The sequence below is a fragment of the Salmo trutta genome, chromosome 27 (genome assembly GCF_901001165.1).
Source record: "Salmo trutta chromosome 27, fSalTru1.1, whole genome shotgun sequence".
Lineage (NCBI taxonomy): Eukaryota > Metazoa > Chordata > Actinopteri > Salmoniformes > Salmonidae > Salmo > Salmo trutta.
In genome coordinates, this window is record NC_042983.1 from 5,514,032 (window position 1) to 5,541,157 (window position 27,126).

At 44.0% G+C, this 27,126-nt stretch overlaps 1 protein-coding gene across 2 annotated transcripts in view; it reads right to left on the minus strand.

Moving 5' to 3' along the window:
* The window catches only part of oxct1a (3-oxoacid CoA transferase 1a), a 132,329-nt gene that overhangs the window by 16,501 nt on the left and 88,702 nt on the right, over nt 1-27,126 (minus strand). For both annotated transcript variants that reach the window (XM_029716417.1, XM_029716418.1), the window contains exons 14-15: nt 1,545-1,634; nt 121-201 (exon numbers count right to left, since the gene is read on the minus strand). In XM_029716417.1, the coding sequence (XP_029572277.1) occupies nt 121-201; nt 1,545-1,634 (171 nt within the window). The remainder of the gene's footprint in view (nt 1-120; nt 202-1,544; nt 1,635-27,126) is intronic.

Consider the following 27,126-nt stretch of genomic DNA (forward strand, 5'->3'; position numbering starts at 1 on the left):
ACAGAGACACACAGGGAAACACACAGAACTCAAACAGCCCTATGCACATTCACACAGAGACACACAGGGAAACACACAGAACTCAAGCCCTACAGTATGCACTTTCACACAAACACACACCTTTTCAGTGATGATCCGATCCACACACTGTTTTCCTGTCAGTGGCAGGTTGCACGTGTCCAGAATCTTGTGTTTTCCTCCCTGACAAAGATAAAGGGAAAGAGAAAAGTGGAGAGAGAACGAGACAGAAGAGTTTATGTCAAAGGTCATACACAACCACCCAGTTTAACTGGTCACTACGGCTACACACCTGCGTCTGTCCATCAAGAACTGTCATAGTCTGTTTCTACTGTACCATACTATTCACTATGACAGTTATCAGGGCTTTCGATATAATGTGTGGTAAGCGTCTTCACTGTCCACAGAAAACACCTGTGTGTGTGTGTGTGTGTGTGTGTGTGTGGAGGAAGGGCAGCTGGGCTCTCGTTATTCTCTGTCCTAGGGGTGTGTGATCCTGCGGACCCTCCCTTTCACCCCCTACACAAACACATGTTTGTTTTACTATCCTTGTGGGGACCAAACAATTGATTCCCATTCAAAATCCTGTTTTGTAACCCTAATTGTAACCCTAACCCTAAACCTAAACCCTAAGCCTAAAATAGCCTTTTTTTTCTTCTTGTGGGGGCCGATGTAACGTCCCCACTTTTCTGAATTTTCCTTGTTTTACTATCCTTGTGAGGAGACACACACACAGGTTGCTCATGATGAGCAGAGTGGGGGACCATGATAAATAAATAAGACCCGCGCAGCAGTCAACAGGTATCAGTAAACATCTCCATGTCTCTATTCACATCCACCTGCTCCACCATCTGGACTGGGCTACAAGTACTCCCATTACAGTTGATAGGTCTGGAAAGCCACGGCCATAAATACTTCCATTACAGATCATCTATCAATTGTGACAGGTAGCCTAGCGGTTAAGAGCGTTGGTTCAGTAACCCGAAAGGTCGCTGATTCAAATCCCCGAGCCGACTAGGTGAAAAAAATAGTGTCTGCTAAATGACTAAAATGTAAATCATAGGCCTGGACAAGTAGGGCTACAAATATTCCCATTACAGAGGCTTTTTTTGTGCATTTTACTGCCATGATCAGGTGGGTACTACAGTATGTATTGGTAATGGATGAGAGTATTAGTCCATATAAGCCCCAAGCAGCCTATGAGGAGCTCTGGGACTATTAGAGGCATCACTGAATCATTAGTTCATCCATTACTGGAATCAGAAGCGCATCAACAGGACTGACTCATCACCCTCAGAGAGTGGAACAAGACATTATAGATGGAAGCTGCTGGAGGAATCCCCTTCATTAAACTCTGCTCTCTAAACCACTTTAGAGGTTACATCACAGAATATATTTAGTAAATAGGCAGCCAAGGAGAGCAGTATATGCATTAGGACATATCTGATGTGTAAAATATAGCTGATCTGGAGTCACACATAGACACATCTGGAACTGGGTGGCCTTGGATTGGCACGCACACTTACCTTAGCTGAGTGCTCCATGGTGACGACCACCTTGGTTCCAGCGCTGGCCACCAGATCCATGGCTCCACCCATTCCCTTCACCATCTTACCCTGAAGGAACAAACAAAACAAGACAGTAAACAGTACAGCTCAGGGGAACGTAAAGTAACGTATCTTCCACGCAGGCCACCAGTAACAGCCGATACAGAGTATGTTGCCAGTTGATAGCTTTTTGAATAAGTAGGCCTAAGCATAGTACAGCATATCTAACTTTCAATCCAGAGGCTAAACCAAACTGGCACCCTATCTTTAGCATACAGTAATCCACTAAATAGTGTGCCCAGCGGGGAATACAATACGGTATAAACACTGTCTTACTGCAGAGTCCTGCCCTGCCTGGTTCAGCTTATTTCTTGTTAATGGACACAGTCAACACACACATCCCTCGCAGAGTATTGAGGTCTACATTCAATACAGAGCAGAAAAAACATTCATTTCCAAAACCAGTGAAGAATTTCTTATTAGATTAGAACATAAAAATTTGAGAAAAATTATACACAGGCCTCTCATTTCTCTGGGTCCAATGAGCTTTACTGGCATGCACACACCCAGGGGGTCAGACTGCTGAATAACCTAATTAGAATCTGTTTTTCTCATCAATCGCAATAGCCTGCAATATCCAGGGCATATAGGATTGGTATGTATGCATATATAGTGCATTCGGAAAGTATTCAGAACTCTTAACTTTTTCCACATTACAGCCTTATTCTAAAATGAATACAATTGTTGTTCCCTCATCAATCTACACAACCCATAATGACGAAGCAAAAACAGCATTTTTTTTAAAGAACAGAGATATCACATTTACATAAGTATTCAGACCGTTTAGTCAGTACTTTGTTGAAGCACCTTTGGCAGCGATTACAGCCCCGAGTCTTCTTGGGTATGACGCTACAAGCTTGGCACACCTATATTTGGAGAGTTTCTCCCATTCTTCTCTGCAGATCCTCTCAAGTTCTGTCAGGTTGGATGGGGAGTGTCGCAGCACAGCTATTTTCAGGTTTTTGATAGGGTTTAAGTCCTGGCTCTGGCTGGGACATTCAGGGACTTGTCCCGAAGTCACTCTTGCATTGTCTTGGGACTGTGTTCTTAGGGTCGTTGTCCTGTTGGAAGGTGAACCTTCGCCTTGAGTGCTCTGGAGCAGATTTTAAATCAAGGATCTCTCTGTATTTTGCTCCGTTCATCTTTCCCTATATCCTGACTAGTATCCCAGTCCCTGCCGCTGAAAAAAACTCCCCACAGCATGATGCTGCCACCCCCATGCTTCACCGTAGGGACGGTGCCAGGTTTCCTCCAGACATGATACTTGGCATTCTCAGGCTAAAGATGGTTCAATCTTGGTTTCATCATACCAGAGAATCTGGTTACTCATGGTCTGAGGGTCCTTTAGGTGTCTTTTGGCAAACTCCAAGCGTGCTGTCGTGACTTTTACTGAGGAGTGGTTGCCGTCTGGCCACTCTACCATAAAGGCCTGATTGGTGGAGTGCTGCAAAGATGGTTGTCCTTCTGGAAGGTTCTCCCATCTCCACAGAAGAACCCTGGAGCTCTGTCAGAGTGACCATCGGGTTCTTGGTCACCTCTCTGACCAAGGCCCTTCTCCCCTGATTGCTCAGTTTGGCCAGGCGGCCAGCTCTAGGAAGAGTCTTGATGGTTCCAAACATCTTCCATTTAAGAATGATTGAGGCCACTGAGTTCTTCAATGCTGCAGACATTTTTTGGTATCCACAATCCTGTCTCGGAGCACTACGGACAATTCTTTCGACGTCATGGCTTGTTTTTTTCTCTGACATGCACTGTCAACTGAGGGTCTTCATATAGACAGGCGTGTGCCTTTCCAAATCATGTCCAATCAATTTAATTTACCACATGTGGACTCCAATCAAGTTGTAGAAACATCTCAGGGATGATCAATGGAAACAGGATGCACTGGAGCTCAATTTCGAGTCTCATAGCAAAGGGTCTGAATACTTATGTAAATAAGGTATCTGTTTTTTATTTTCAATAAATGTGAAAACATTTCTAAAAACCTGTTTTCACTTTGTCATTATGGGTATTGTGTGTAGGTTGATGAGATTTTTATTTATTTAATCCATTTTAGAATAAGGCTGTCATTTAACAAAATGTGGACAAAGGGAAGGGGTCTGTATACTTTCTGAATGCACTGTAGTCTATACGTTACAGTATATGAATACAGTATGCTTTAGCGTTTGGCATCTCTGGCTGAGGTGGACATGGGGAGAGGATGAGAGGAAGAAAGAGGGAAGGAGGGAGGGAAAGCGACACCCAATAAAGTTATTTTCTCTCTCTCCACCCTTGTTCATTCCTGTTCATTCCAATTCATTCTGAACCAGGGTCTGGTTTCCCGATAGCGATGGAATTTAGGCTTACGAGTGTTTTAACGATGCATATATCCTACAACAGACAAAGATAAAACAAAATACCACGCAGAGAGAATGGTTGTGTCGTTGGATTATGTGTCGATGCTGACAGGATCGAAAGAAAGGGATCGCTGCTCTCAGATCAGCTTTCTCCATTCAAATCTTTCCTTAACATTAGAAATATTCCACAATACTGATGAGGGATCAGTTCCTAGTGAGATATTGCCACCTACGGCTGCAAATATTGACGTGGTTTATTCTAATGCTTACATACTGACCAGACGGGACACGTCGCGTGCGCAAGCGTCACAAAATACATTTAGAAATCCATGTTATTCAATTATTTCACCCACACTGCTTGCATGCGCCAACAAGCGTCTGCGTTCCCAAGGGCTAAAATTGAAGTCATTCCTATTTCTGACGCAGATCGCGCTGCAAGTCCTGCCTCTCCCATCTCCTCATTGGTTTATAGAAGCAGGTACCCACGTGCCATCTCCTCATTGGTTATACCCATGTGGGTGATTGAAAGACGAAATGTTTTGCTGGTTGTCGTGGTAATACTATGAAAGTGTAAATGCCAATCACCATATAAGTACAAAGATGAAAAAGCCTGGAAGGAGGAGAGATGACTAGAAACGATTCGGTTGGCCGTTTTATGTGTGGATTAATTGTCGGAGTAGAGGACCTTGTGCATTTCAGGTAAAATAACAACTCAATGTTTATATCCCAGGACAAACTAGCTAGCAACAGCTAGCTAGCTAAATAGGACAAATTAGCTAGCAAGTGCAAGCTAACTAGCTAAATTGCCATAAATGTTTAATGCTTTTCGACTTGTCCCCAAATTAATGTCATTGATTCAGAGTTTGTTTTGATATTTTAACTGCGTGTCATGATCCCGTTTGGTGTAGGGGTACAAAATAAATTTATGCACGGTAGCGCACAATGGCGCACGCGCGCAGCCGGTTTGGGTTCCGTGTTACCCAATAAAATTGCCCTAAAACACCAATTTGGCACATCATTACGCACACGTTAGGCAACATACACATCATTCAAAAATATACTGCTCAAAAAAATAAAGGGAACACTTAAACAACACATCCTAGATCTGAATGAAAGAAATAATCTTATTAAATACTTTTTTCTTTACATAGTTGAATGTGCTGACAACAAAATCACACAAAAATAATCAATGGAAATCCAATTTGTCAACCCATGGAGGTCTGGATTTGGAGTCACACTCAAAATTGAAGTGGAAAACCACACTACAGGCTGATCCAACTTTGATGTAATGTCCTTAAAACAAGTCAAAATGAGGCTCAGTAGTGTGTGTGGCCTCCACGTGCCTGTATGACCTCCCTACAATGCCTAGGCATGCTACTGATGAGGTGGCGGATGGTCTCCTGAGGGATCTCCTCCCAGACCTGGACTAAAGCATCCGCCAACTCCTGGACAGTCTGTGGTGCAACGTGGCGTTGGTGGATGGAGCGAGACATGATGTCCCAGATGTGCTCAATTGGATTCAGGTCTGGGGAACGGGCGGGCCAGTCCATAGCATCACTGCCTTCCTCCAGCCACATGAGGTCTAGCATTGTCTTGCATTAGGAGGAACCCAGGGCCAACCGCACCAGCATATGGTCTCACAAGGGGTCTGAGGATCTCATCTCGGTACCTAATGGCAGTCAAGCTACCTCTGGCGAGTACATGGAGGGCTGTGCGGCCCCCCAAAGAAATGCCACCCCACACCATGACTGACCCACCGCCAAACCGGTCATGCTGGAGGATGTTGCAGGCAGCAGAACGTTCTCCACGGCGTCTCCAGACTCTATCACGTCTGTCACGTGCTCAGTGTGAACCTGCTTTCATCTGTGAAGAGCACAGAGTGCCAGTGGCGAATTTGCCAATCTTGGTGTTCTCTGGCAAATGCCAAACGTCCTGCACGGTGTTGGGCTGTAAGCACAACCCCCACCTGTGGACGTCGGGCCCTCATACCACCCTCATGGAGTCTGTTTCTGACCGTTTGAGCAGACACATGCACATTTGTGGCCTGCTGGAGGTCATTTTGCAGGGCTCTGGCAGTGCTTCTCCTGCTCCTCCTTGCACAAAGAAGGAGGAAGCGGTCCTGCTGCTGGGTTGTTGCCCTCCTACAGCCTCCTCCACGTCTCCTGATGTACTGGCCTGTCTCCTGGTAGCGCCTCCATGCTCTGGACACTACGCTGACAGACACAGCAAACCTTCTTGCCACAGCTCGCATTGATGTGCCATCCTGGATGAGGTGCACTACCTGAGCCACTTGTGTGGGTTGTAGACTCCGTCTCATGCTACCACTAGAGTGAAAGCACCGCCAGCATTCAAAAGTGACCAAAACATCAGCCAGGAAGCATAGGAACTGAGAAGTGGTCTGTGGTCCCCACCTGCTGAACCACTCCTTTATTGGGGGTGTCTTGCTAATTGCCTATAATTTCCACCTGTTCTCTATTCCATTTGCACAACAGCATGTGAAATGTATTGTCAATCAGTGTTGCTTCCTAAGTGGACAGTTTGATTCACAGAAGTGTGATTGACTTGTGTTGTTTAAGTGTTCCCTTTATTTTTTTGAGCAGTGTATATTAAGACAAATTACAGACAGTAGCAAATTATAACTCAATTGATTGAATAGGAAATGTATTTCAATATGATTGAAATAGGCCTATAGCCTACTGTTTATATTTTACTGCAGTCATCTCGATTTTAATTTGAAGCATATTTTTATCACTTATTTGTATCAACTGCAAAGACATTGGTAACTTTGTATTTGTAGTCAACTTTGTTCTGGAGTTATCGGCGGTCAAAAAGAGGAATAAACCATGTGATTCTATATTTAGCGGAGATCTGTGTATAAAATGACACGGAGGGCAAAAAAATATTAGCTGTAGAACAGCGGTCTGATGCAAGCGTTAGATTACATGCGTTTTCAAGTGCACCGTTAATAACAATGGTTTTGGGAAACCGCTTGGAGATTTAACAATGCTCCTCACGAAGTTTCTAACAATGAATTTAGCCTAACAAACACTGCAGTCTTTCAGGACTAGGTTAACACTGCTATGGTAGAACACCTCTTTAATGGCCATACTCCCGTTTCTCCCAACCTTCGCTCTTTCTCTCTCACTGGTACAAAGCACCAGGATAAAACAGAGGAGACAGATGATGACTGAATACATAAAATGGAGAATAAATCTCAGAGGGCAAAAAGATAAGTCGGCAAATGCACAAAACGGAATCATCAGTTTTGTGAGGTTGACACTGGGAAGTCCCTCTGAAAGGACACCATGCACTTTCTACTATCGCCACAAGTTATTCATTATCTGCCCCTCAAAGAGCCTAGATCGCGCGAGTGTGTGTGGGTGCGTATCACCAGCCCTGGGAGATAACGGGCTGTGACCTGAGAGAGGCAGGGACAGATTTTACAGCAGCGTTAGCTGGAGTAGACACCTGATAATGGACCATATCTCCCTTCGGTCTGCAGTTAGTGAAAGGGAGGGGTCCTAGTGGCACGACGATCAGCCATGTTGTTCCATTACTAGGCTGCCTCATAAAGTGCCTGAGTGCAAAGGCGAAACATACTGAAAGTAAAAATGACAGCCTGATTTTCAGCAACATTTAATACTACATGAGACTATAAAGACAGCTGAGTTATTGACGGTAGCACATGGCCCAAAATATTAATTTACAAGTTTTAATATTAACATGGGCGACAACAGCACCATAACAACACAAGAACGGTTGATTGAGGAGAATAAGTCGCTTTGCCCTATATCTACACTATGGGATAGACTGCAGTTTCTCTACCTCAGAACATGTGTTAAACGCTCTACAACAAAGCTTTTAGTGTCCAACAAGCTTTCTCTGCCCTTAACCTTGTTCTGAACACCTCCAAAACAAAGGTCATGTGGTTTGGTAAGAAGAATGGCTCTCTCCCCACCGGTGTGATTACTACCTCTGAGGGTTTAGAGCTTGAGGTAGTCACTTCATTCAAGTACTTCGGAGTATGAATAGATGGTACACTGTCCTTCTCTCAGCACATATCAAAGCTGCAGGCTAAGGTTAAATCTAGACTTGGTTTCCTCTATTATAATTGCTCCTCTTTCACCCCAGCTGCCAAACTGACCCTGATTCAGATGACCATCCTACCCACGCTAGATTACGGAGACATAATGTATAGATCGGCAGGTAAGGGTGCTCTCGAGTGGCTAGTTGTTCTTTACCATTCGGCCATCAGATTTGCCACCAATGCTCTTTATAGGACACATCACTGCACCCCTCTGTAAACTGGTCATCTCTGTATACCCATCGCAAGACCCACTGGTTGATGCTTATTTATAAAACCCTCTTAGGCCTCACTCCCCCCTATCTGAGATATCTACTGCAGCCCTCATCCTCCACATACAACACCTGTTCTATCAGTCACATTCTGTTAAAGGCCCCCAAAGCACACACATCCCTGGGTCGCTCCTCTTTTCAGTTCGCAGCAGCTAGCGACTGGAACGAGCTGCAACAAACACTCAAAGCGATCCAGTTTATCTCAATCTCTTTATTCAAAGACTCCATCATGGACACTCTTACTGACAGCTGTGGCTGTTTCGCGTGATGTATTGTTGCCTCTACTTTCTTGCCCTTTGTGATGTTGTCTGTGCCCAATAATGTTTGAGCCATGTTTTGTGCTGCTACCATGTTGTGCTGCTGCCATGTGTTGCTACCATGTTGTGCTGCTGCCATGTGTTTCTACCATGTTGTTGTCATGTTGTGTTGCTACCATGCTATGTTGTCTTCTTAGGTCTCTCTTTATGTAATTTTGTGGTGTCTCTCTTGTCGTGATGTGTGTTTTGTCCTATATTTAAATGTTTAATCCCAGCCCCCGTCCCCGCAGGCCTTTTTCTAGGCCGTCATTGTAAATAAGAATTTGTTCTTAACTGACTTGCCTAGTTAAATAAAAGGTTAAATAAAACATTTAAAAAAATAGATCAATGAACTTTGGATTTGATTGTCTGAAAACACTTTGATCCCTGTGCAGGTCGATCCGAAGGTAAAAACAGAACCTTATCTAATGTGTGTGTCTCCTTGGTTTAAATATATAGTCAAAGAACGAGAGAGCGGGAGAGAGAGAAAGATAAAAAGAAAGTAACAGATAGCTTTCGACCTTAATTGTAATGCAATATCACATATTTAATAAAAATTTGGACGCCCACCAATTAGGTTGATTTGGTTTTGTTTCTAGCCCGAGAGAGCGCCATTGCTAGGCAACAGTAAACCTGACCACCTCAGGCCAATCGAGGTAAGTAGTCCAGTTCTCTCACGTGAATTACTCCATTGCTGTTCTATCGATATTTATTCAACAACAATTGGAAACAGCATGGTGTTATTTCACACAAACAGTTACTAAACACAATACAGGTGTCTTAAACAATATGACTTACTGCAGACTATTTGAGGTAAGAGGGGAACATTAAATTAATCGATATCATCACTAATTTCCTTGTGTTTATCTTGAGTTTCTGGTAATATTTGGTGTAATTGTTTATCTTCAGCACAGTAAGCGGTTTAGATTTTGTTCTAGTAGTTGTAAAAGGTCGAGCTTGCGTATTAAGGTGGCTGGTACACAAACTCAAACTGTGACTGGATAACTTGTAAGTGTAATGGGAAAGGGGATATCGGTTGAATGCATCTACCGAAATGTGTCTTCCGCATTTAACCCCTCAATTAGAGAGGTGCGGGGGGGCTGCACCCGGGGAGCAGTTGTTGTGAAAGTTAACTGCATTGCTCAAAGGCAGATGAACGGGCAGATATCTCCACCTTGTCGGCTCAGTGATTCGACAAGCAACTTTTCGGTTACTGTCCCAACACTAACCGCTAGGCTACCTGCCGCCCAGGCCTCTGGTGTTTTCATCATTTCTGCCTGTCTAATCAGCCAATGTTATTGTGCAGCATTAACAAAATATAATTAATCCACTGCCAAACGTCGCCCAAGAGCAGGAGTAATTTAATTAACACGGCTTAAAGGACATTAACCCTGCGGCTCAGACCCAACTCTCAGGTTATTAATTTCCTCCTTGCTCTGATTGGTTCCTTTCACGTGCTGGAAGCCTGACTTACTGAACCCGCAATATAGGTGCTTGGTTATGGGAACGCGTACATGTACATTTAACCCCCATGGTGCTTCCACAGCCAGGGCTGCAACATGGCCCTCAGAGTGCCACACTATCAGAACCAACAGACCAACTTCTTGACAGGAATTAGCATTGGCCCAGTTCGTTATTTTATTAGTTTGTTCAGGCATTAGAGGCAAATCTACATGAAGATGTGAGGGAATGCATAATTCTATAGCAATTGTAATCTAGGACTAATATGACAGTTGCACTGTAAACCAACGTTTGAAGTCATTGTAATCACACTCTTTTAATATCACATCTTTTAATGAGAAAATGATCTTTATCCTTTTCTGACAGAAACATCCGTTTTGGGCCCTGCCTTGCTCATTCTACACTTTGATATGAAGCCTTGCTGGAGGCAGATCATACACTTATGGCTAACAAATCAATCAAATAAGCATAGTCCATCAAATTGCCTGAAAGATGTTATTGATGTCATATTTCCACCTGTCATACAAATAGGGATACTCTTCAAGGGGGAGAGGCAGCCTTAAAGTTCCATTGGTTCGGTCTTGTGTGGCCAGGTCAGGGCTGTCAAACTACCTCTAAAAGGCATGTACCTACTCTGAACTGCTGGTGAATGCATTTCAGATAAGTGCATATTCAGAGTAATTCTGCGTGTACACCGAGAGTATCTGCCTGAACTGAATGGAATGCGTGAGATCTGAGCTGCATTAGTAAAAACATTTAAAAAATATTTTAAAAATCTGGTTCACGTAACTGGTTATTTGGACATATCAGGATTGGGTGAAGGCGTTGCGTAAACCGCTTCGACTCGAGCGCTTTGCACGTGTGCCCACACGGACTCTACATGTTTTGCCGGAACTCGTATGAACACAGACGTTAATCACGCAGCTGACCAAATTACGCACAATTTTACTTCTGGGTTAACAGAGTAAGGCCCTGAGAAAGGGGGGGCTGTACAGGTACATCAAGGTGCCTCACGCTACAGAAACAGGAGATAGGCTTCTGCCCATATGGACCGTTTTGTTCAGACAAGGCTTACATGTCCAATGTTTACTTAAGTGCGGTAGCCATAAAGGACAAAATACACTTTGGTTAAAAGCTCCTGACCAGAATATCGGAAGCCATTTACTGTTCATTTCCCGACAATTCTATGTTGTACCGCCATCCTTCGTCAATGCCCAGCAGGTGACCTCTAACACACCGCGGCAACGTGCTGCTTTTAGCTGTTCATGAAAAGATTGTACATGACATTAAGGAAAATTCCACCCAAAAACTATCTTTTGGTATTTGTTTTATTATATCAAAATATTTTGCATGTCAGCAATCAAGTTTTCAAGATATATAACTTTCCCAAAAAATGGTTTGCCGGAACTCTAAAGTTCTAACACGTATCAACACAGAAATGAATCACGCAGCTGACCAAATTACGCATGATTTTACTTCTGGGTTAACAGAGATTCATTTGAGTGCAATACAGTTTTGCAGATTTATGACAATTATTGTTAACCTCTTAAAACTCTGACACCCTCTGGGGGCATTTTCTAAACAACGCATAATATTGTATATTTCGCCTGCAGACTGACATTGGTCGTCAGTTGAATGGTGTTTCCTCTGACACATTGGTCCAGCTGGCTTCCGGGTTAAGCGAGCGGGTGTAAAGATTTGCGGTTTGGAGGGTCATGTTTCGGAGGACGCATGACTCGACCTTTGCATCTCCCGAGCCCGTTGGGGAGTTGCAGCAATGAGACAAGATCGTAATCATGAAGTTCGGGAGAAAAAGGGGGTAAAAATTACAACAACAAGAAAAAGGTAAGAACTGTAGGATTCTGATAAAGGTGTCGGAAACATCTGCAGAGCCTGAGATACAGCAGGCTAAAAATCCCTGAAAAGTACAGTTTTTCTGTTTGTTTCCTCTTCGTGGGGGGGATTAGAGATGTGAAAGTCTAGGTTTGAAATAGATTGTCACCAATTAATGTTCCAAAAGGATTGTACATTTTTTTTTCAGATCTCTTACCTAACGGTGGCGCTCTAACCATGCAAAAATTCCCATAGGAACACAGCCATTTTAAAAGTGCAGGGATTATACAATGTGCCTGTCTGGGTTGGGAAACACTGCACTAGATAGCTGCACTAGGTAGGAGATCACATGACGTCTCTTGGCCACTTGCATCTGGTTTGGGTAGTGAGTCACTGTGCCAAAATGGCCGAATGGATTCTCAAGCCTGACATCTTAAAATTAACCTAGCAATCAGGACATTCAAGTGTATATATATATATATATATATATAAAAAACAGGGGTGAGGGAACTTCAAACTTCTTTTCCCATTCACGTTTCCTATTGTAAACGATGAGCTAGATCAACAGCGCATGTGGAGGATACATACAAGGAAATGCATTCCTTTACAATGACCATAAGGGCATTACTAAATGTTTGCACTTTTTGGTGACTTGATCTACATTGCATACTCTATGAATATGACCATAGAGATTCTTATGACATTGCCAGCAGTAAGATTCAAATGATGTCACTTTTTATTTTCTGACAATTCATTTTTTGGGGGTACCCCCCCCAAAATCAACAGACCCAGTCCAAAAACAACCACTCAGAGTTTGGTCTTGGTGGCTACATGCTCCAGTTTAAACTGTTGCATTTATCAGGACTAGACTGTAAGAGGGCACTTGTAAGTGTACGGGTCTCCATAACGTCAAGTTGAAGTGGAGCAAAGGCAATGCTATTGTCTCTACTTACTCAGGCACTTACAGTAGACAAGGCCCCTTCTGGTTGAATGAAAACAGTTCTAAAATGGGCTACTTCAGCTGTAGTGTGGCCAATGAATGGAGGAACGTACAACGCCCCACCCAGCAGAATGTTAACCAATCACATTCACGTTGTCATGCTGCGTCACACGGTTGCTAAGCTAATAGTCACACAATCCTTTCTAAAAGGCAGGGTATGAGTCAAGAAACCTGCCTATTTCCCTCAAAAGTACGTAATGTCACGATTCCAAAGCTATACGATATCACAGAGAACAAGTTAATTAGCTCAGAAAATATTTGTAATGTTGTACTTCTTGTTCATGTAATTCATGCTAATGCTGGGTTTTTGAGCTAGCACCCAATTGACTCTCATATACTCCTTGAAGGAGTCTCCTTGTCCTGGGGAAGATCTCGATTGCATACTCCTCATGTCCTCTCTCCTCACCTCCTTCTCAAAACCCATTGGATGAGAAAGCCAGAGGTCCCTATGACCTTCTCCTCCAATGGGTTTTGAGAAAGAGGCGAGGAGAGAGAGGATGCAAGCAGTATGCAATTGAGATTCTCCTATAGTCTCCTGGTCTCAGAATCGCCCAGAATGCACTGTGAAATACATTGACTACGCATGGGCAACGTACACAATGGGTGTTAAAGAGCGACTGCCACTAAATAGCAACTAATCCCTTTGAAAACGTGGCATCGATATGAGTCAGAAACATTTATCCTATTGTCAAAATTGACTACAAAGTGTAAATAGGATCATTTTGGTCATCAAGTCGGTCTTGTCTAAAATAGAGTTTGGAACCTCAGTGCGTCACAACGAGTAAATTAAGGTTGGGTTTGGATTACAATTACGTCAACAAATCACACCCCCTTTTGCCAAGCTCCATTTTCTTACATGTTTGCCAAGGTAGCCCGATTACCACCAGATAAAATGCGGATTGGCACAGTATCTGTATCAGCTGGCAATGACAATGAAAGGTAAATTGTACACATTGTTATATTAGCAGAACACTGATTTTATGGTATTATGTAAAAAGTTGTTTATTCTACACAGACCTGTTATTACATTTGAAAGTTATTAAAACAATTAGTTTAGAATATCTACATAAATTCAGCAATTGCATTATTCTCATATCACTCTGTAGGCTACTGACATATTCAAATCTTCCAACTGTAGTTATTGAACTCAACCTGCAGGAGGTTTGTTTGTTGTGATTGAGTGGCGGAAAACAGCTACGGGCAAGGTTCTGACAGATGGGTGTCTAGTTGGTGGCAAGGCGACATCAAACCACACCCCGTTTGGCTTCTGTCATGGACGTCAGCATTTTTTTGAGGCGCAAGCCAAAAAACGAGGCCAAATCAGCAGGTGCAGTTCCCCTTTAATACGATTCCAATGGAGTTTCCCATCTCCTCAAAAGTATCTCTGGTGTAGCTCAACCTGTGGCGTCACCATGACAACCTGTCAAATATGTTTCCCCTTGTTCAGTTTATTGTGTTGCACTCACTTTTCCTGCCAGCCACCAACCACTAAAGGAATTACGCCTTCACTTCCACCGGTTTCTACTTAACAATTGTCTCGCTTTCTTGCTCTCATTCTCCCTTCTTTACATGCTCTCCCTTCGTTCACACGGCGCCAATATTTTTAGTCTACTAGAAATGCCACTCTCTGTTTAATAACATAGCGACAGAAAAGCGAAGGCCTCGGTTTCCTAGACAACCAATGACAAGCATACAGAGTATTGGACAGGTAGACATGAAGACAAAGCCTTGTGTCCCCCAAAAGCCAGCCTTGTGCAACTGGATTGGACAATAAGCTCGTTTAGAGTGTTCTGAGAAACACCACAAACACATACTGACTGAAAAAAGCAGTGATTGCTTTGACATTGATTGACCGATGATTGCTCATAGCAGTCCTGCAACTCCTTCTCTCGATTGAGTTAATGTTCAACTCTTTGAAAAGTCAATGTGCAGAGAAACATACTATACAGTACAAATCACTGCCATTGTAAAGTGTTTTTCATGAGAATGCAAAATGGTAAATTAGGGCGTAAATGCCCTGAGATTGGAAGGTTAGAGTGTCGAAGTAAAAACGAAAAAAAAAAAGAAATGGGACATGCCTCTCTTGCTTGGCACTCAGCATTAAGGAGATAATTAGAGGTCAGGCCCTGCGACAGGACATCACGCTACAGAAGCTGGAAATAGGCTTCTGCCCATATGAACCGTTCGGTTCAGACAATGCTTACTTGTTTTTTTGTTTTTTTAACAATGCTTACTTGTCCAATGTTTACTTAAGTGAGGTAGTAGTAAAGGACAAAATACACTTTGACGACAAACAGTTAAAAACAGCAGGTGGCTGCCCTATCGCCTCTGACCAGAACATCAGAAGCCATTTTCTGTTCAATTCCCGTCGATTCTACATGTTGTAATCGCCACCCTTCGTCAATCCCCAGCAGGTGACCTCTAACACACCGCGGCCACCTTCTGCTTTCGGCCACTCATGAAAAGAGGCGCATGTGCGTACCGATAGGACGCATGGGGGAGTAGCTCCGTTTTGTACCATCAAAACTGTGATTATATGTAGAAGCCAAACAACATAGTTTAAAATAAGCCTTTAAAATCGATAGTCCAATATCTCCAAGCAACCGGGAGAGAGTGAGAGGTCAGTTATACAGTACCCCCAGAAAGTATTTAGACCCTTCGACTTTTACCACATTTTCTTACGTTACAGCCTTATTCTAAAATGGTAAAAAAAAATCGACACACAATACCCCATAAATAACAAAGCGAAAACTGGTTTTGAGAAAATGTTGCAAATGTATTAAAAATAAAAAAACTGAAATACCTTATTTACATAAGTATTCAGACCCTTCGCTTTGAGACTCAAAATTGAGCTCAGGTGCTTCCTGTTTCCATTGATCATCCTTGAGATGTTTCTACAACTTTATTAGAGTCCACCTGTGGTAAATTCAATTGACTAAACATGATTTGGAAAGGCACACACCTGTCTATATAAAGTCCCACAGTTGACAGTGCATGTCAGAGCAAAAAACAAGCCATGACGTCGAAGGAATTGTCCGTAAGAGCTTCGAGACAGGATTTTGTCGAGGCACAGATCTAGGGAAAGGTACCAAAAAATGTCTGCAGCATTGAAGGTCCCCAATAACTCAGTGGCCTCCATCATTCTTAAATGGAAGAAGTTTGGAATTACCAAGACTCATGCTAGAGCTGGCCACCCAGCCAATCTGTGCAATCGGGGGGAAGGGCCTTGATCAGGGCGGTGACCAGGAACCCGATGGTCACTCTGACAGTGCTCTAGAGTTCCTCTGTGGAGATGGGAGAATCTTGCAGAAGGACAACCATCTCTGCAGCACTCCACCAATCAGGCCTTTATGGTAGAGTAGCTAGACGGAAGCCACTCCTCAGTAAAAGGCACATGACAGCCCGCTTGGAGTTTGCCAAAAGGCACCTAAAGACTCTCAGACCATGAGAAAAACAATTGTTTGGTCTGATGAAACCAAGATTGAACTCTTTAGCCTGAATGTCAAGCGTCACGTCTGGAAGAAACCTGGCACCATCCCTACAGTGAAGCATGGTAGTGGCAGCATCATGATGTGGGGATGTTTTTCAGAGGCAGGGACTGGGAGACTAGTCAGGATCGAGGGAAAGATGAACAGAGCAAAGTACAGAGAGATTCTTGATGAAAACCTGCTCCAGAGTGCTCAGGACCTCAGACTGGGGCGAACGTTTACCTTCCAAATGGACAACGACCCTAAACACACAGCCAAGACAACGCAGGGGTGGCTTCGGGACAAGTCTCTGAATGTCCTTGAGTGGCTCAGCAAGAGCCTGGAAATGAACCCGAACGAACATCTCTGGAGAAAACTGAAAATAGCTGTGCAGCGACGCTTCCCATTCAACCTGACAGAGCTTGAGAGGATCTGCAGAGAAGAATGGGAGAAACTCCCCAAATACAGGTGTGCCAAGCTTGTAGTGTCATACCCAAGAAGACCTGAGGCTGTAATCGCTGCCAAAGGTGCTTCAACAAAGTACTGCGTAAAGGGTCTGAATATTTATGTAAATATAATATTTTTAGATTTTTTTTATTTATTTACAAACATTTCTAAAAAACTGCTTTTGCTTCGTCATTATGGGTTATTGTGTGTAGATTGATAAGGAAAAAAACTATTGAATCGATTTTAGAATAAGGCTGTAACATAATAAAATGTGGAAAAAGTAAAGTTGTCAATGCTTTCCGAATGCACTGTATAAAGGGGTGTAAATGTGTCTTAAGAAGGGAGGGGGGAAAAGACAGAAATTGGGATAAACTTGGCAAGGGTGGGTAAGAGAGGGTAAGGATGGGAGGTAGTGATAAGCTTGGCTTAGGGGGACAACGGTGAGTAAAGATGGGAAGTGTGGATAAGCTTGGCTTGGATGGTGTAAAGGGGTGAGAACTGGGATGGGTTGGTGGAGAGGGATGTATTTGGTTTGAGAGAGCGTGAAGGTAGGAGGACTTAATTATACTACAACGCAATTGTGTGGTTGGCTTCCGGGTTAAGCGAGCAGTGTGTCAAGAAGCAGTGCGGCTTGGCAGGGTCGTGTTTCGGAGGGCGCATGGCTCTCGACCTTCGCCTCTCCCGAGTCTATACGGCAGTTGCAGTGATGGGACAAGACTGTAACTACCAATTGGATGTCACAAAATTGTGGGGGAAAAAAATATATAAATAAGGAAAGGATGCCAAATCATTATTATTCCTTGTTTGTCATTGCAACTAAGATGTAGTGGTGGTTATTGGTGAGAATGGAAAGGTGCTAAATCTAGGGGATTAGGTCACTCCACTCATCCCATTTCAGTCTCTCGGATGACCCACTCACCCCAAGTAGACCCCCACTTTCAAAATACAGAATTACAGCTGGTATCATGCATTTCAGTATTTTAAAAGTTATATATTGCATCTTAACTTTTTGGGGACTATATCAACAATGCACTAATGAAACGTATACCAAAATATAGTTTTTGGGTGGAGTTTTCCTTTACGCTTTCCATAAAAAGTACACTGAAGAAGGTCTCTTCAGAGGTAGGCAGACGAGACATTTGAAGAGGTTTGTGATTGGATAGCAACTTGTTGAAGTGGTCCGTGATTGGAGGTCTGTTAAAGCCAAAAGGCTACTGGGATAACTGGGAGTTGAATGGTGAGGGTCAACAACCCCATGTGCAGAGAGGAGTGTCAGACAATTGACTATATTTGCCCCATCGTTTCAAGAGGCAAGGGTGCGGGTGTGAAAAACAAGTAGTGCTCATCGCTCCCAATCTCAATCGGAGCCACCCCCTGAAGAATAAGAATAGCATCAGAAGTCCACCCCCCCCCCCCCCCCCCCCAGTTCCCTGTAGGCTACCTGCTTTAGAATTAGTCAGGAATCAAAGTGAAGTAGTAAAGAGTAAACCAAAAATAATGGAGGAAAACAACATAACTACCCTTCAAAGTTATGTCTGACACAGCTACAAAACATCAAAGGTATTTCCTGTTGTGAGACAATAGCTCTGTTATGAACAAGGAGCATAAAAGATGTAATGTGTTGTCATCTTTTTCATAGTGAGAGCAAGGACTTGAGGGTTTCCGTCGATCAAAAAACACAAAAGTGATTGCACTTTAGTCTTTGTCTAACTCTTCTCCTCTCCACCCCCCCCCCCCCCCCCCCCGCCATCAGATAATGCTCTCCCCATGCATTCTGTACCTACATAATTACAAAAAACAGCAGCCTTTCAAACTGAAACGCTGTCATCTGACATCTCTCCCCACTGTGCTTTTTGAGCTTTGTATTTTTTAGAGGTATTTTGAATGTTAAAATACTAATGCATATATGCATTTGCTCCCATTTCAGATTGGTTTTCTCTCACAGCGAACTGTGTGGAACAACAAACGGAAGATTACTGACTAGAACCTCTTTTGGTGTGTGTGTGTGTGTGTGTGTGTCTGTGTGTGTAGTCTACTCTATACAAAGACCCTCTTTCTCTACACATCCTGATGCCCTAGTTCCTACAGTCAAATATGAAAAACTTGAAAGAGCAAAACATGACAATTGAGAACTATGGTGTAGATACACACACACACACACACACACACACACACACACACACACACACACACCATGTTTTAGAGGAATAACCTTGAGCTGACTGAGGGAGCAGAAGACAGAAGGCACACACTTGCAAGCAAGGGGCAGCAGGAGGCACACACACACACACACACACACACACAACGAGCTTGAAAAAGGGGAGTAACCTTGAGCAGCATGATTGATCACCAGGCAGAGTACACGAGCACACACACACACACGCATACGCACACACGCACAGCATGAGTGAGTGTGAGGCGGATGGTAGGAGGCACAGAGGCGTCTGTCAGCACCACAGGGACCCTGGAGGACAATAAATATCCCAGAATGCCGTCTGTCTGAGCCACAGTGGCCACAGGCTCAGCGTCTCAAAGGCTGACTTCCAGTCAGAATACTCCTGTCCTTACAGATCTCAAATGATGGATTCGTGTAGGGTAATAAGCCATATGGTGTTAACTACTTGTACACAGAGCACCAGTTCAGGTCCTGGAAAGATACATTGTGTGAAGGCTTTTGTTACTATCCCAGAACCAATAACCTACACCTGATTGTACTACACCAATGAGCAACACCGGTCTTTGCCTTATACCTATCCAGGCCTCTCAGTTCTGAGGGAGTCAGTAAGTGACTAGGAAAGGGTTTCAAAGTGGCCTGATTGCCAATTTCTGATGTACATGAAGTGCCCTGGTGTAGGGTCTAGGGGTGGATTTGGAGCGCAGCCTTGGAGATGGATGTCCCTGGAAGTTGACAGAGGGAGCAGGCTAGGAGCAGCCTAGGCGCCACAGGGAGTTAAACAGTACCTTGGGACTGACTCGCAATCAGTAGAGCAGTGCCTGGCTGTAGACACACACATGCACTACTCCCCCAGCCTCATTCCTCACATTAAGGCCCATCAGATGAACACTTACAGAGAGAGAGAGGAACAACAGATTCATCATAAACTACATACACTTAGAAGCTGCTCTATTCTATTCTGGTGGGCTGTAAACCCGCTCCATTTCCAAAAGGAAGAAATATTGTCCAGCTTCACATTGTTTTTTTCACTTGGTAACCAATATACTATTGACTGTTCTCTTCTTCAGCTCAGATAGGCAAATGCATCTCCCAATCCCAATCTAATAGTCAAGCGAGGAACACACGAGTCTAATCAAAATATGCGCAAAAACATGTCTAGCTACAAACTGAAAAACAATAAAGGTTCAGAATGTGATGATCTGTTGTCGCTCTCCATGGGTTGTTGTTCCGCCAGCCTCTGACTGAGCAGGAGATTGACAGTCATCACTTGTAAGAGCATTTGAAAGCCCTGGACCGTAAAATGTTCATCGACATTTCGCTTATTAAAAGCATCCATAATCGACATAATCGCTGCAGCGGCGCGCTGCATTTGCGACTCCTACGTAAATCGTTTCCAATTTCACGCTTTACACCCATCTTTAGATATTGAATAATTTTCAGAATCGCAGCGGGGACATTTAATTTTCCTCTCCTTCCTCTCATAGTTCCACATAATGAAGATTGAAACGAGATGGGGGTGAGGTAGATGGGTGCCTGTAGCTCCTTTGTGTAACTGTCAGACAGACAAAGACAGACGAATGAACGGTCACTGCCCTTACAGAACAAGCTCATCCAGTGCCTTGTGTGTCCTTAGCATTAAGACATTAGTAAAATAACACAGTGAATCAAGTAGGCCGCCAGCTAATTATCAATTACCAAAGACAAAAATGGCTAATGGAAAGCTAAGAGATCAGATTCATAACAGTTTAATAGACATATCCTGCGTTTACACAGTCAGCCCAATTCTGATCTTTTTTCCCCCACCAATTGGTCTTTTGACCAATCAAATCAGATCTTTTCACATCAGAACTTTTTCAGAGCTGATTGGTCAAAAGACCAATTCGTTAAAGAAATATCAGAATTGGGCTGCCTGTGTAAACGCAGCTTTAGGGGCGGTTTCCCGGACACAGGTGATGCCTAGTTCAACAGGGTTTTTGCATTGAAAGTGCTTTTTAGACCAGGACTAGGCTTAATCTGTGTCATTTGAACATTCTATACCCAGATCTGGTATTTTGCTTAGTTCTTATAAAATGTCATACTGCCAGTCGCCAGTTATCTGTATGGCTCACCATCTATCCCCTTTAACTCTCTTATTATTAAGACCAGAACATACAACACTTGATGAACATAAACAAAAACATCAGCTCAATGTGCTTCATAAGCAACTCTATGGTAAGAAACATCTCAGTTCCCAAGGCAAAAACCCTGCGCTACCCAGGAGCACGAGTACAGGACATCACAAGGCTGCTTCCGACTGTTTTATGACAGATGCCCGGGAGCTGACACAGTCGTAGTCCATGTTGGGTCAAACGGCATCAGGAGGGCTAGCTCTGAACATCTGAAAATGTATTTTAAAGAACTGACTTTAGCATTAAAAGACTAAAAAACTGCCAATCATTTCAGGTCCAATACCATCGTTGGGCCGCGGGTGTGAAAGATTCAGCAGGCTACTGGCATTACACATCTGGCTAAAATATTACTGTAGCTCTGCTGGAGTCACTTTTATAGATAACTTTGACACCTTCTGGAAACAGAAGATACTCTACAGGAATGACGGAGTCCATCCAAATCATCTTGGCTCTTTGACTCTGTCCACGCATTTCAAGGCTGCATTGAATCAATGATTTAAGACCAGCTCAGTTAATCCCTACCATTGTGACAATGAGTTGTCATAATGCTGCATTAAATGTACATAATCCTAGGGGCGTTGGCAAACACAATGTAAGTAACTTAATGTATGTCCCCCTAATTCCCTGAATACCTGTTGATCCTACAGCTATTGTATGCAGTAATCAGTTAGCACTGAGGCGGTGTGTCCTAGTAGGAAGACCACTTAGTGCACGGTGAGCTGCACAATCAGCTCCAATATAAATAACACGAGCAAGTCTACTTCTGATAAGCTCCCAGTAAAGCATTAAAAACAATCAAGCAACCTAGAAAAGTGCTACAAATAGCCCATATTAATATATGCAGCCTGAGAAGCAAGGTCCATGAAGTCAATAACTTGCTTGTAACAGATGACATTCATATTCTGACTATATCTGAATCTCACTTAGATATATCTTTGATGATACAGTGGTAGCAATACATGGTTATAACATCTACCGAAAAGACAGAAATGCCAACGGGGGTGATGTTGCGGTCTTATTCAGAACCACATTCCTGTAAGGCTTAGAGACGATCTAATGTTAAATACGGTTGAAGGAATATGGCTACAGGTTCATCTGCCTCACCTAAAGCACATTATTGTGGGAAGCTGCTATAGACCACCAAGTGCTAACAGTCAGTATCTGGATAATATGTGTGTAATGCTTGATAATATATGTGATATCAACAGAGGAGTATATTTTCTGGGTGATTTAAATATTTGGCTCTCATCAAGCTGCCCACTCAGGAAAACAAATTCAGCTGTAACCAGTGCCTGCAACCTGGTTCAGTTTGTCAGTCAACCTACCAGGGTATTTACAAACAGCACAGGAATGAAATCATCAACATGTACTGATCAAATCTTTACTAATGCTGCAGAAATTTGCTTTAAAGCAGTATCCAAATCCATAGCATGTAGTGATCACAATGTAATAGCCATATCTAGGAAAACCAATGTTCCAGAGGCTGGGCCTAATATAGTGTAAGAGGTCATACAAGAAGTTTTGTAGTGATGCATATGTTGATGTAAAGAATATTTGCTGGTCTGTGGTGTGTAATGAGGAGCAACCAGACGCTGCACTTGACACATTTATGAAATTGCTTTCCCAGTTACTAATAAGCATGCAACCATTAAGAAAATGACTGTAAAAACTGTCAAATCTCCTTGGATTGATGAGGTATTGAAAAATTGTATGGTTGAGAGGGATGAGGCAAAAGGTATGGCAAATAAGTCTGGCAGCCCAACTGATTAGCAAACGTACTGCAAATTAAGAAACCATGTGAGTAAAATAAATAAAAATAAACTATACTATGAAACAAAGATAAATGATATAAAGATATGACATAAAATGATAGAAAATTCCATAAAGTCAGTGTGGAAGAGGTGAAAAAATGTATGTTGTCAATCAACAATGACAATCCACCGGGTTCTGACAATCTGGATGGAAAAATGGAAAATGACTGAGGATAATAGAGTATGATATTGACACTCCTATTTGCCACATCTTCAATTTAAGCCTGCTAGAACGTGTGTTCCTTTAGGCCTGGAGGGAAGCTAAAGTCATTCCAATACCCAAGAATAGTAAAGCCCCCTTTACTGGCTCAAATAGCCGACCAATCAGCCTGTTACCAACCCTTAGTAATCTTCTGGAAAAAATTGTGTTTTACCAGATACAATGCTATTTCACAGTAAACAAATTGACAACATACTTTCAGCACGCTTATAGGAAAGGACACTCAACAAGCACAGTACTTACACAAGTGACTGATGATTGGCTGAGAGAAATTTATGATCAAATCATTGTTGGGGCTGTCTTGTTAAACTTCAGAGCAGCTTTTGACATTATCGATCATAGTCTGCTGCTGGAAAAATGTATATGTTATGGCTTTACACCCCCTGGAATAATGTGATTAAAGAGTTACCTGTCTAACAGAACACAGGGGATGTTCTTTAATGAAAGCCTCTCAAACATAATCCCGGTAGAATCAGGAATTACCCAGGGTAGCTGTTTAGGCCCTTTGCTTTTTTCAAATCTTTACTAACGACATGCCACTGGCTTATGTAAGGCCAGTGTGTCTATGTATGCGGATGACTCAACACTATACACATCAGCTACTACAGCGACTGAAATTACTGCTACACTTAACAAAGAGCTGCAGCTAGTTTTGGAATGGGTAGCAAGTCCTAAATATTTCCAAAACTAAAAGCATTGTATTTGGGACAAATCAATCACTAAACCCTAAACCCCAACTACATCTCGTAATGAATAATGTGGAAATTGAGCAAGTTGAGGTGACTAAACTGCTTGGAGTAACCTTGGATTGTAAACTGTCATGGTCAAAACATATTGATACAACAGTAGCTAAAATGGGGAGAAGTCTGTCCATAATAAAGCGCTGCTCTGCCTTCTTAACAACACTATCAACAAGGCAGGTCCTACAGACCCTAGTTTTGTCACACCTGGACTACTGTTCAGTAGTGTGGTCAGGTACCACAAAGAGGGACTTGGGAAAATTGCAGTTGGCTCAGAACAGGGCAGCACGGCTGGCCCTTAAAGTACACGGAGAGCTAACATTAATGACATGCATATCAATCTCTCATGGCTCAAAGTGGAAGAGAGATTGACTTCATCATTACTTGTTTTTGTAAGAGGCGTTGACAAGCTGAATGTACCGAGCTGTCTGTTTAAAATACTAGCACACAGCTCGGACACTCATGCATACTAGAGTTCGACCGATTAATCAGAATGGCCAATTAATTAGGGCCGATTTCAAGTTTTCATAACAATCGGTAATCGGTATTTTTGGCTACCGATTTGCCTTTTTTTTACACCTTTATTTAACTAGGCAAGTCAGATTAAGAACACATTCTTATTTTCAATGACGGCCTAGGAACGGGGGTTAACTGCCTTGTTCAGGGGGGATTCGTTTTTGCAACCTTCGGTTACTAGTCCAACGCTCTAACCACCTGCCTTACATTGCACTCCACGAGGAGCCTGCATGGCAGGCTGACTACCTGTTACGCGAGGGCAGCAAGAAGCCAAGGTAAGTTGCTAGCTAGCATTAAACTTATCTTATAAAAAACGATCAATCTTAACATAATCACTAGTTAACTACACATGGTTGATGATATTACTAGTTTATCTAACGTTGCATATAATCGATGTGGTGCCTGTTAATTTCTCATTGAATCACAGCCTACTTCGACAAATGGGTGTCACAAGCGTCGTAGTGAAGAGACCAAGGCGCAGCGTGTATAGTGCTCATTCTTGATTTATTTTATGAGAACACTTTAAACAAAATAACCAACGACCAACAGTTCCGTCAGGTAAAACAACTAAATGAAAAATAACCACCCACAAAACCCAAAGGAAAACAGGCTGCCTAAGTATGGCTTCCAATCAGAGACAACAAAAGACACCTGCCTCTGATTGGAAACCATACTCGGCCACACATGGAAAATGAAACATAGAAACAGAAAACTAGAAGAAATTCTCCTAGAAACAAACCAACCCCAAAACACACAAAACGACCCCCCTGCCACGCCCTGCCAATTCTACTATGGCAAAAGGACCCTTTTCACCGGTCAGGACGTGACAGTACCCCCCCCCCCGAAGGTGCAGACCCCGAATGCACCCCAAACAAAAAACCCACAAAAACAACCCCAAACCTAAAGGGAGGGAAGGGAGGGTGGCTACCGTCTACGACGGTTCCTGTGCTACACCCAACCCTTCCGCCAATCCTCCAGCTACGGAGGTGGCTCTGGCTCCGGGCGTAGCCCCCGTTCTGCGCTGCCGACCACCGCCGGAGGCTCTGGGCTGCAGACCGTCGCTGAAGACTCTGGGCTGAGGGGTGTTGCTGGAGGCCCCGGGCTGAGGGGTGTAGCTGGAAGCCCCGGGCTGAGAGGCGTCGCTGGAGGCCCCGGGTTGAGAGGCGTCTCTGTAGGTTCCGGACTGGGGACCTTCGCTGCAGGCTCCGTGCCATGGATCATCGCTACTGGTTCCGCGCCATGGATCATCACTGGAGGTTCCGGGCCATGCGTTATCACTGGAGGCTTCGTGCCATGGATCATCCCTACAGGCTCCGGGCCATGGATCATCACTGGAGGCTTCGTGCCATGGATTAACCCTACAGGCTCCGGGCCATGGATCATCACTGGAGGCTTCATGCCATGGATTATCGCTGGAGGCTTCGGACCGTTGATCATTACTGGAGGCTTCCTACGGGGAGCTGGAACCGGTCTCACCAGACTGGGGAGATGCACAGGAGACTGGGTGCGCAGAGCAGGCACAAGGCACACTGGGCCGTGGAGGTGCACCGGAGGTCTGGAGCTCAGGGCTGGCACACCCCGTCCTAGCTGGATGGTCACTGTAGCCCGGCACGGGCGGAGCACTGGCACAGGGCGAACTGGGCTGTGCTGAGGAATGAGGGCTGCCGTGCGTAGAGCAGGCGCAGGATAAACTGGGCCGAGGAGACGCACTGGCGGCCAGATGCGTTGAGCCGGCGCACTTCTTCCTGGCTGCCGGCTAACTCTCGCCTGGCAACGCTGCGGAGCCCGTACAGACCGCACCGGACTGTGCGTGCGGATGGGCGAGATAGTGCTCATCACCCCGTAATGCATTTCTCGCCCCTCTGCACGCCCGCTCCGCAGTGCCCTCTCTGCCAGTACCATTTCCCGGAATCTCGCGTCGTACTCAGCACTTGACTCCTTTCTTGGCTCCGGTTTGCTCCACGGCTCTCTCCTGTACGCCCGGGAAGTTAGGTCAGGGCTCCCCCTGACCTAGCCAAACTACCCGTATGCCCCCCCAAAACATTTTTGGGGGCTGCCTCTCAGCCTCCTCTTGCCGTTCCAGCCGTTCCTCCCAGTAACGCCGTTCCGCCTTCGCTGCCTCTATCTCCTTCGGCGGGCGGCGATACTCTCCCGGCCTTGTCCACGGTCCTGCCCCATCCAGGATTTCCTCCCAGGTCCATGACTCGACATACCTCCTCCCACGCTGCTTGGTCTTCTTATGGTGGGTGGTTCTGTCACAAGCGTCGTAGTGAAGAGACCAAGGCGCAGCGTGTATAGTGCTCATTCTTGATTTATTTTATGAGAACACTTTAAACAAAATAACCAATGACCAACAGTTCCGTCAGGTAAAACAACTAAACGGAAAATAACCACCCACAAAACCCAAAGGAAAACAGGCTGCCTAAGTATGGCTTCCAATCAGAGACAACGAAAGACACCTGCCTCTGATTGGAAACCATACTCGGCCACACATGGAAAATGAAACATAGAAACAGAAAACTAGAACAAATTCCCCTAGAAACAAACCAACCCCAAAACACACAAAACAACCCCCCTGCCACGCCCTGACCATTCTACTATGGCAAAATGACCCTTTTCACTGGTCAGGACGTGACAACGGGTGTTGATTTAACAAGCGCATTTGCAAAAAAAG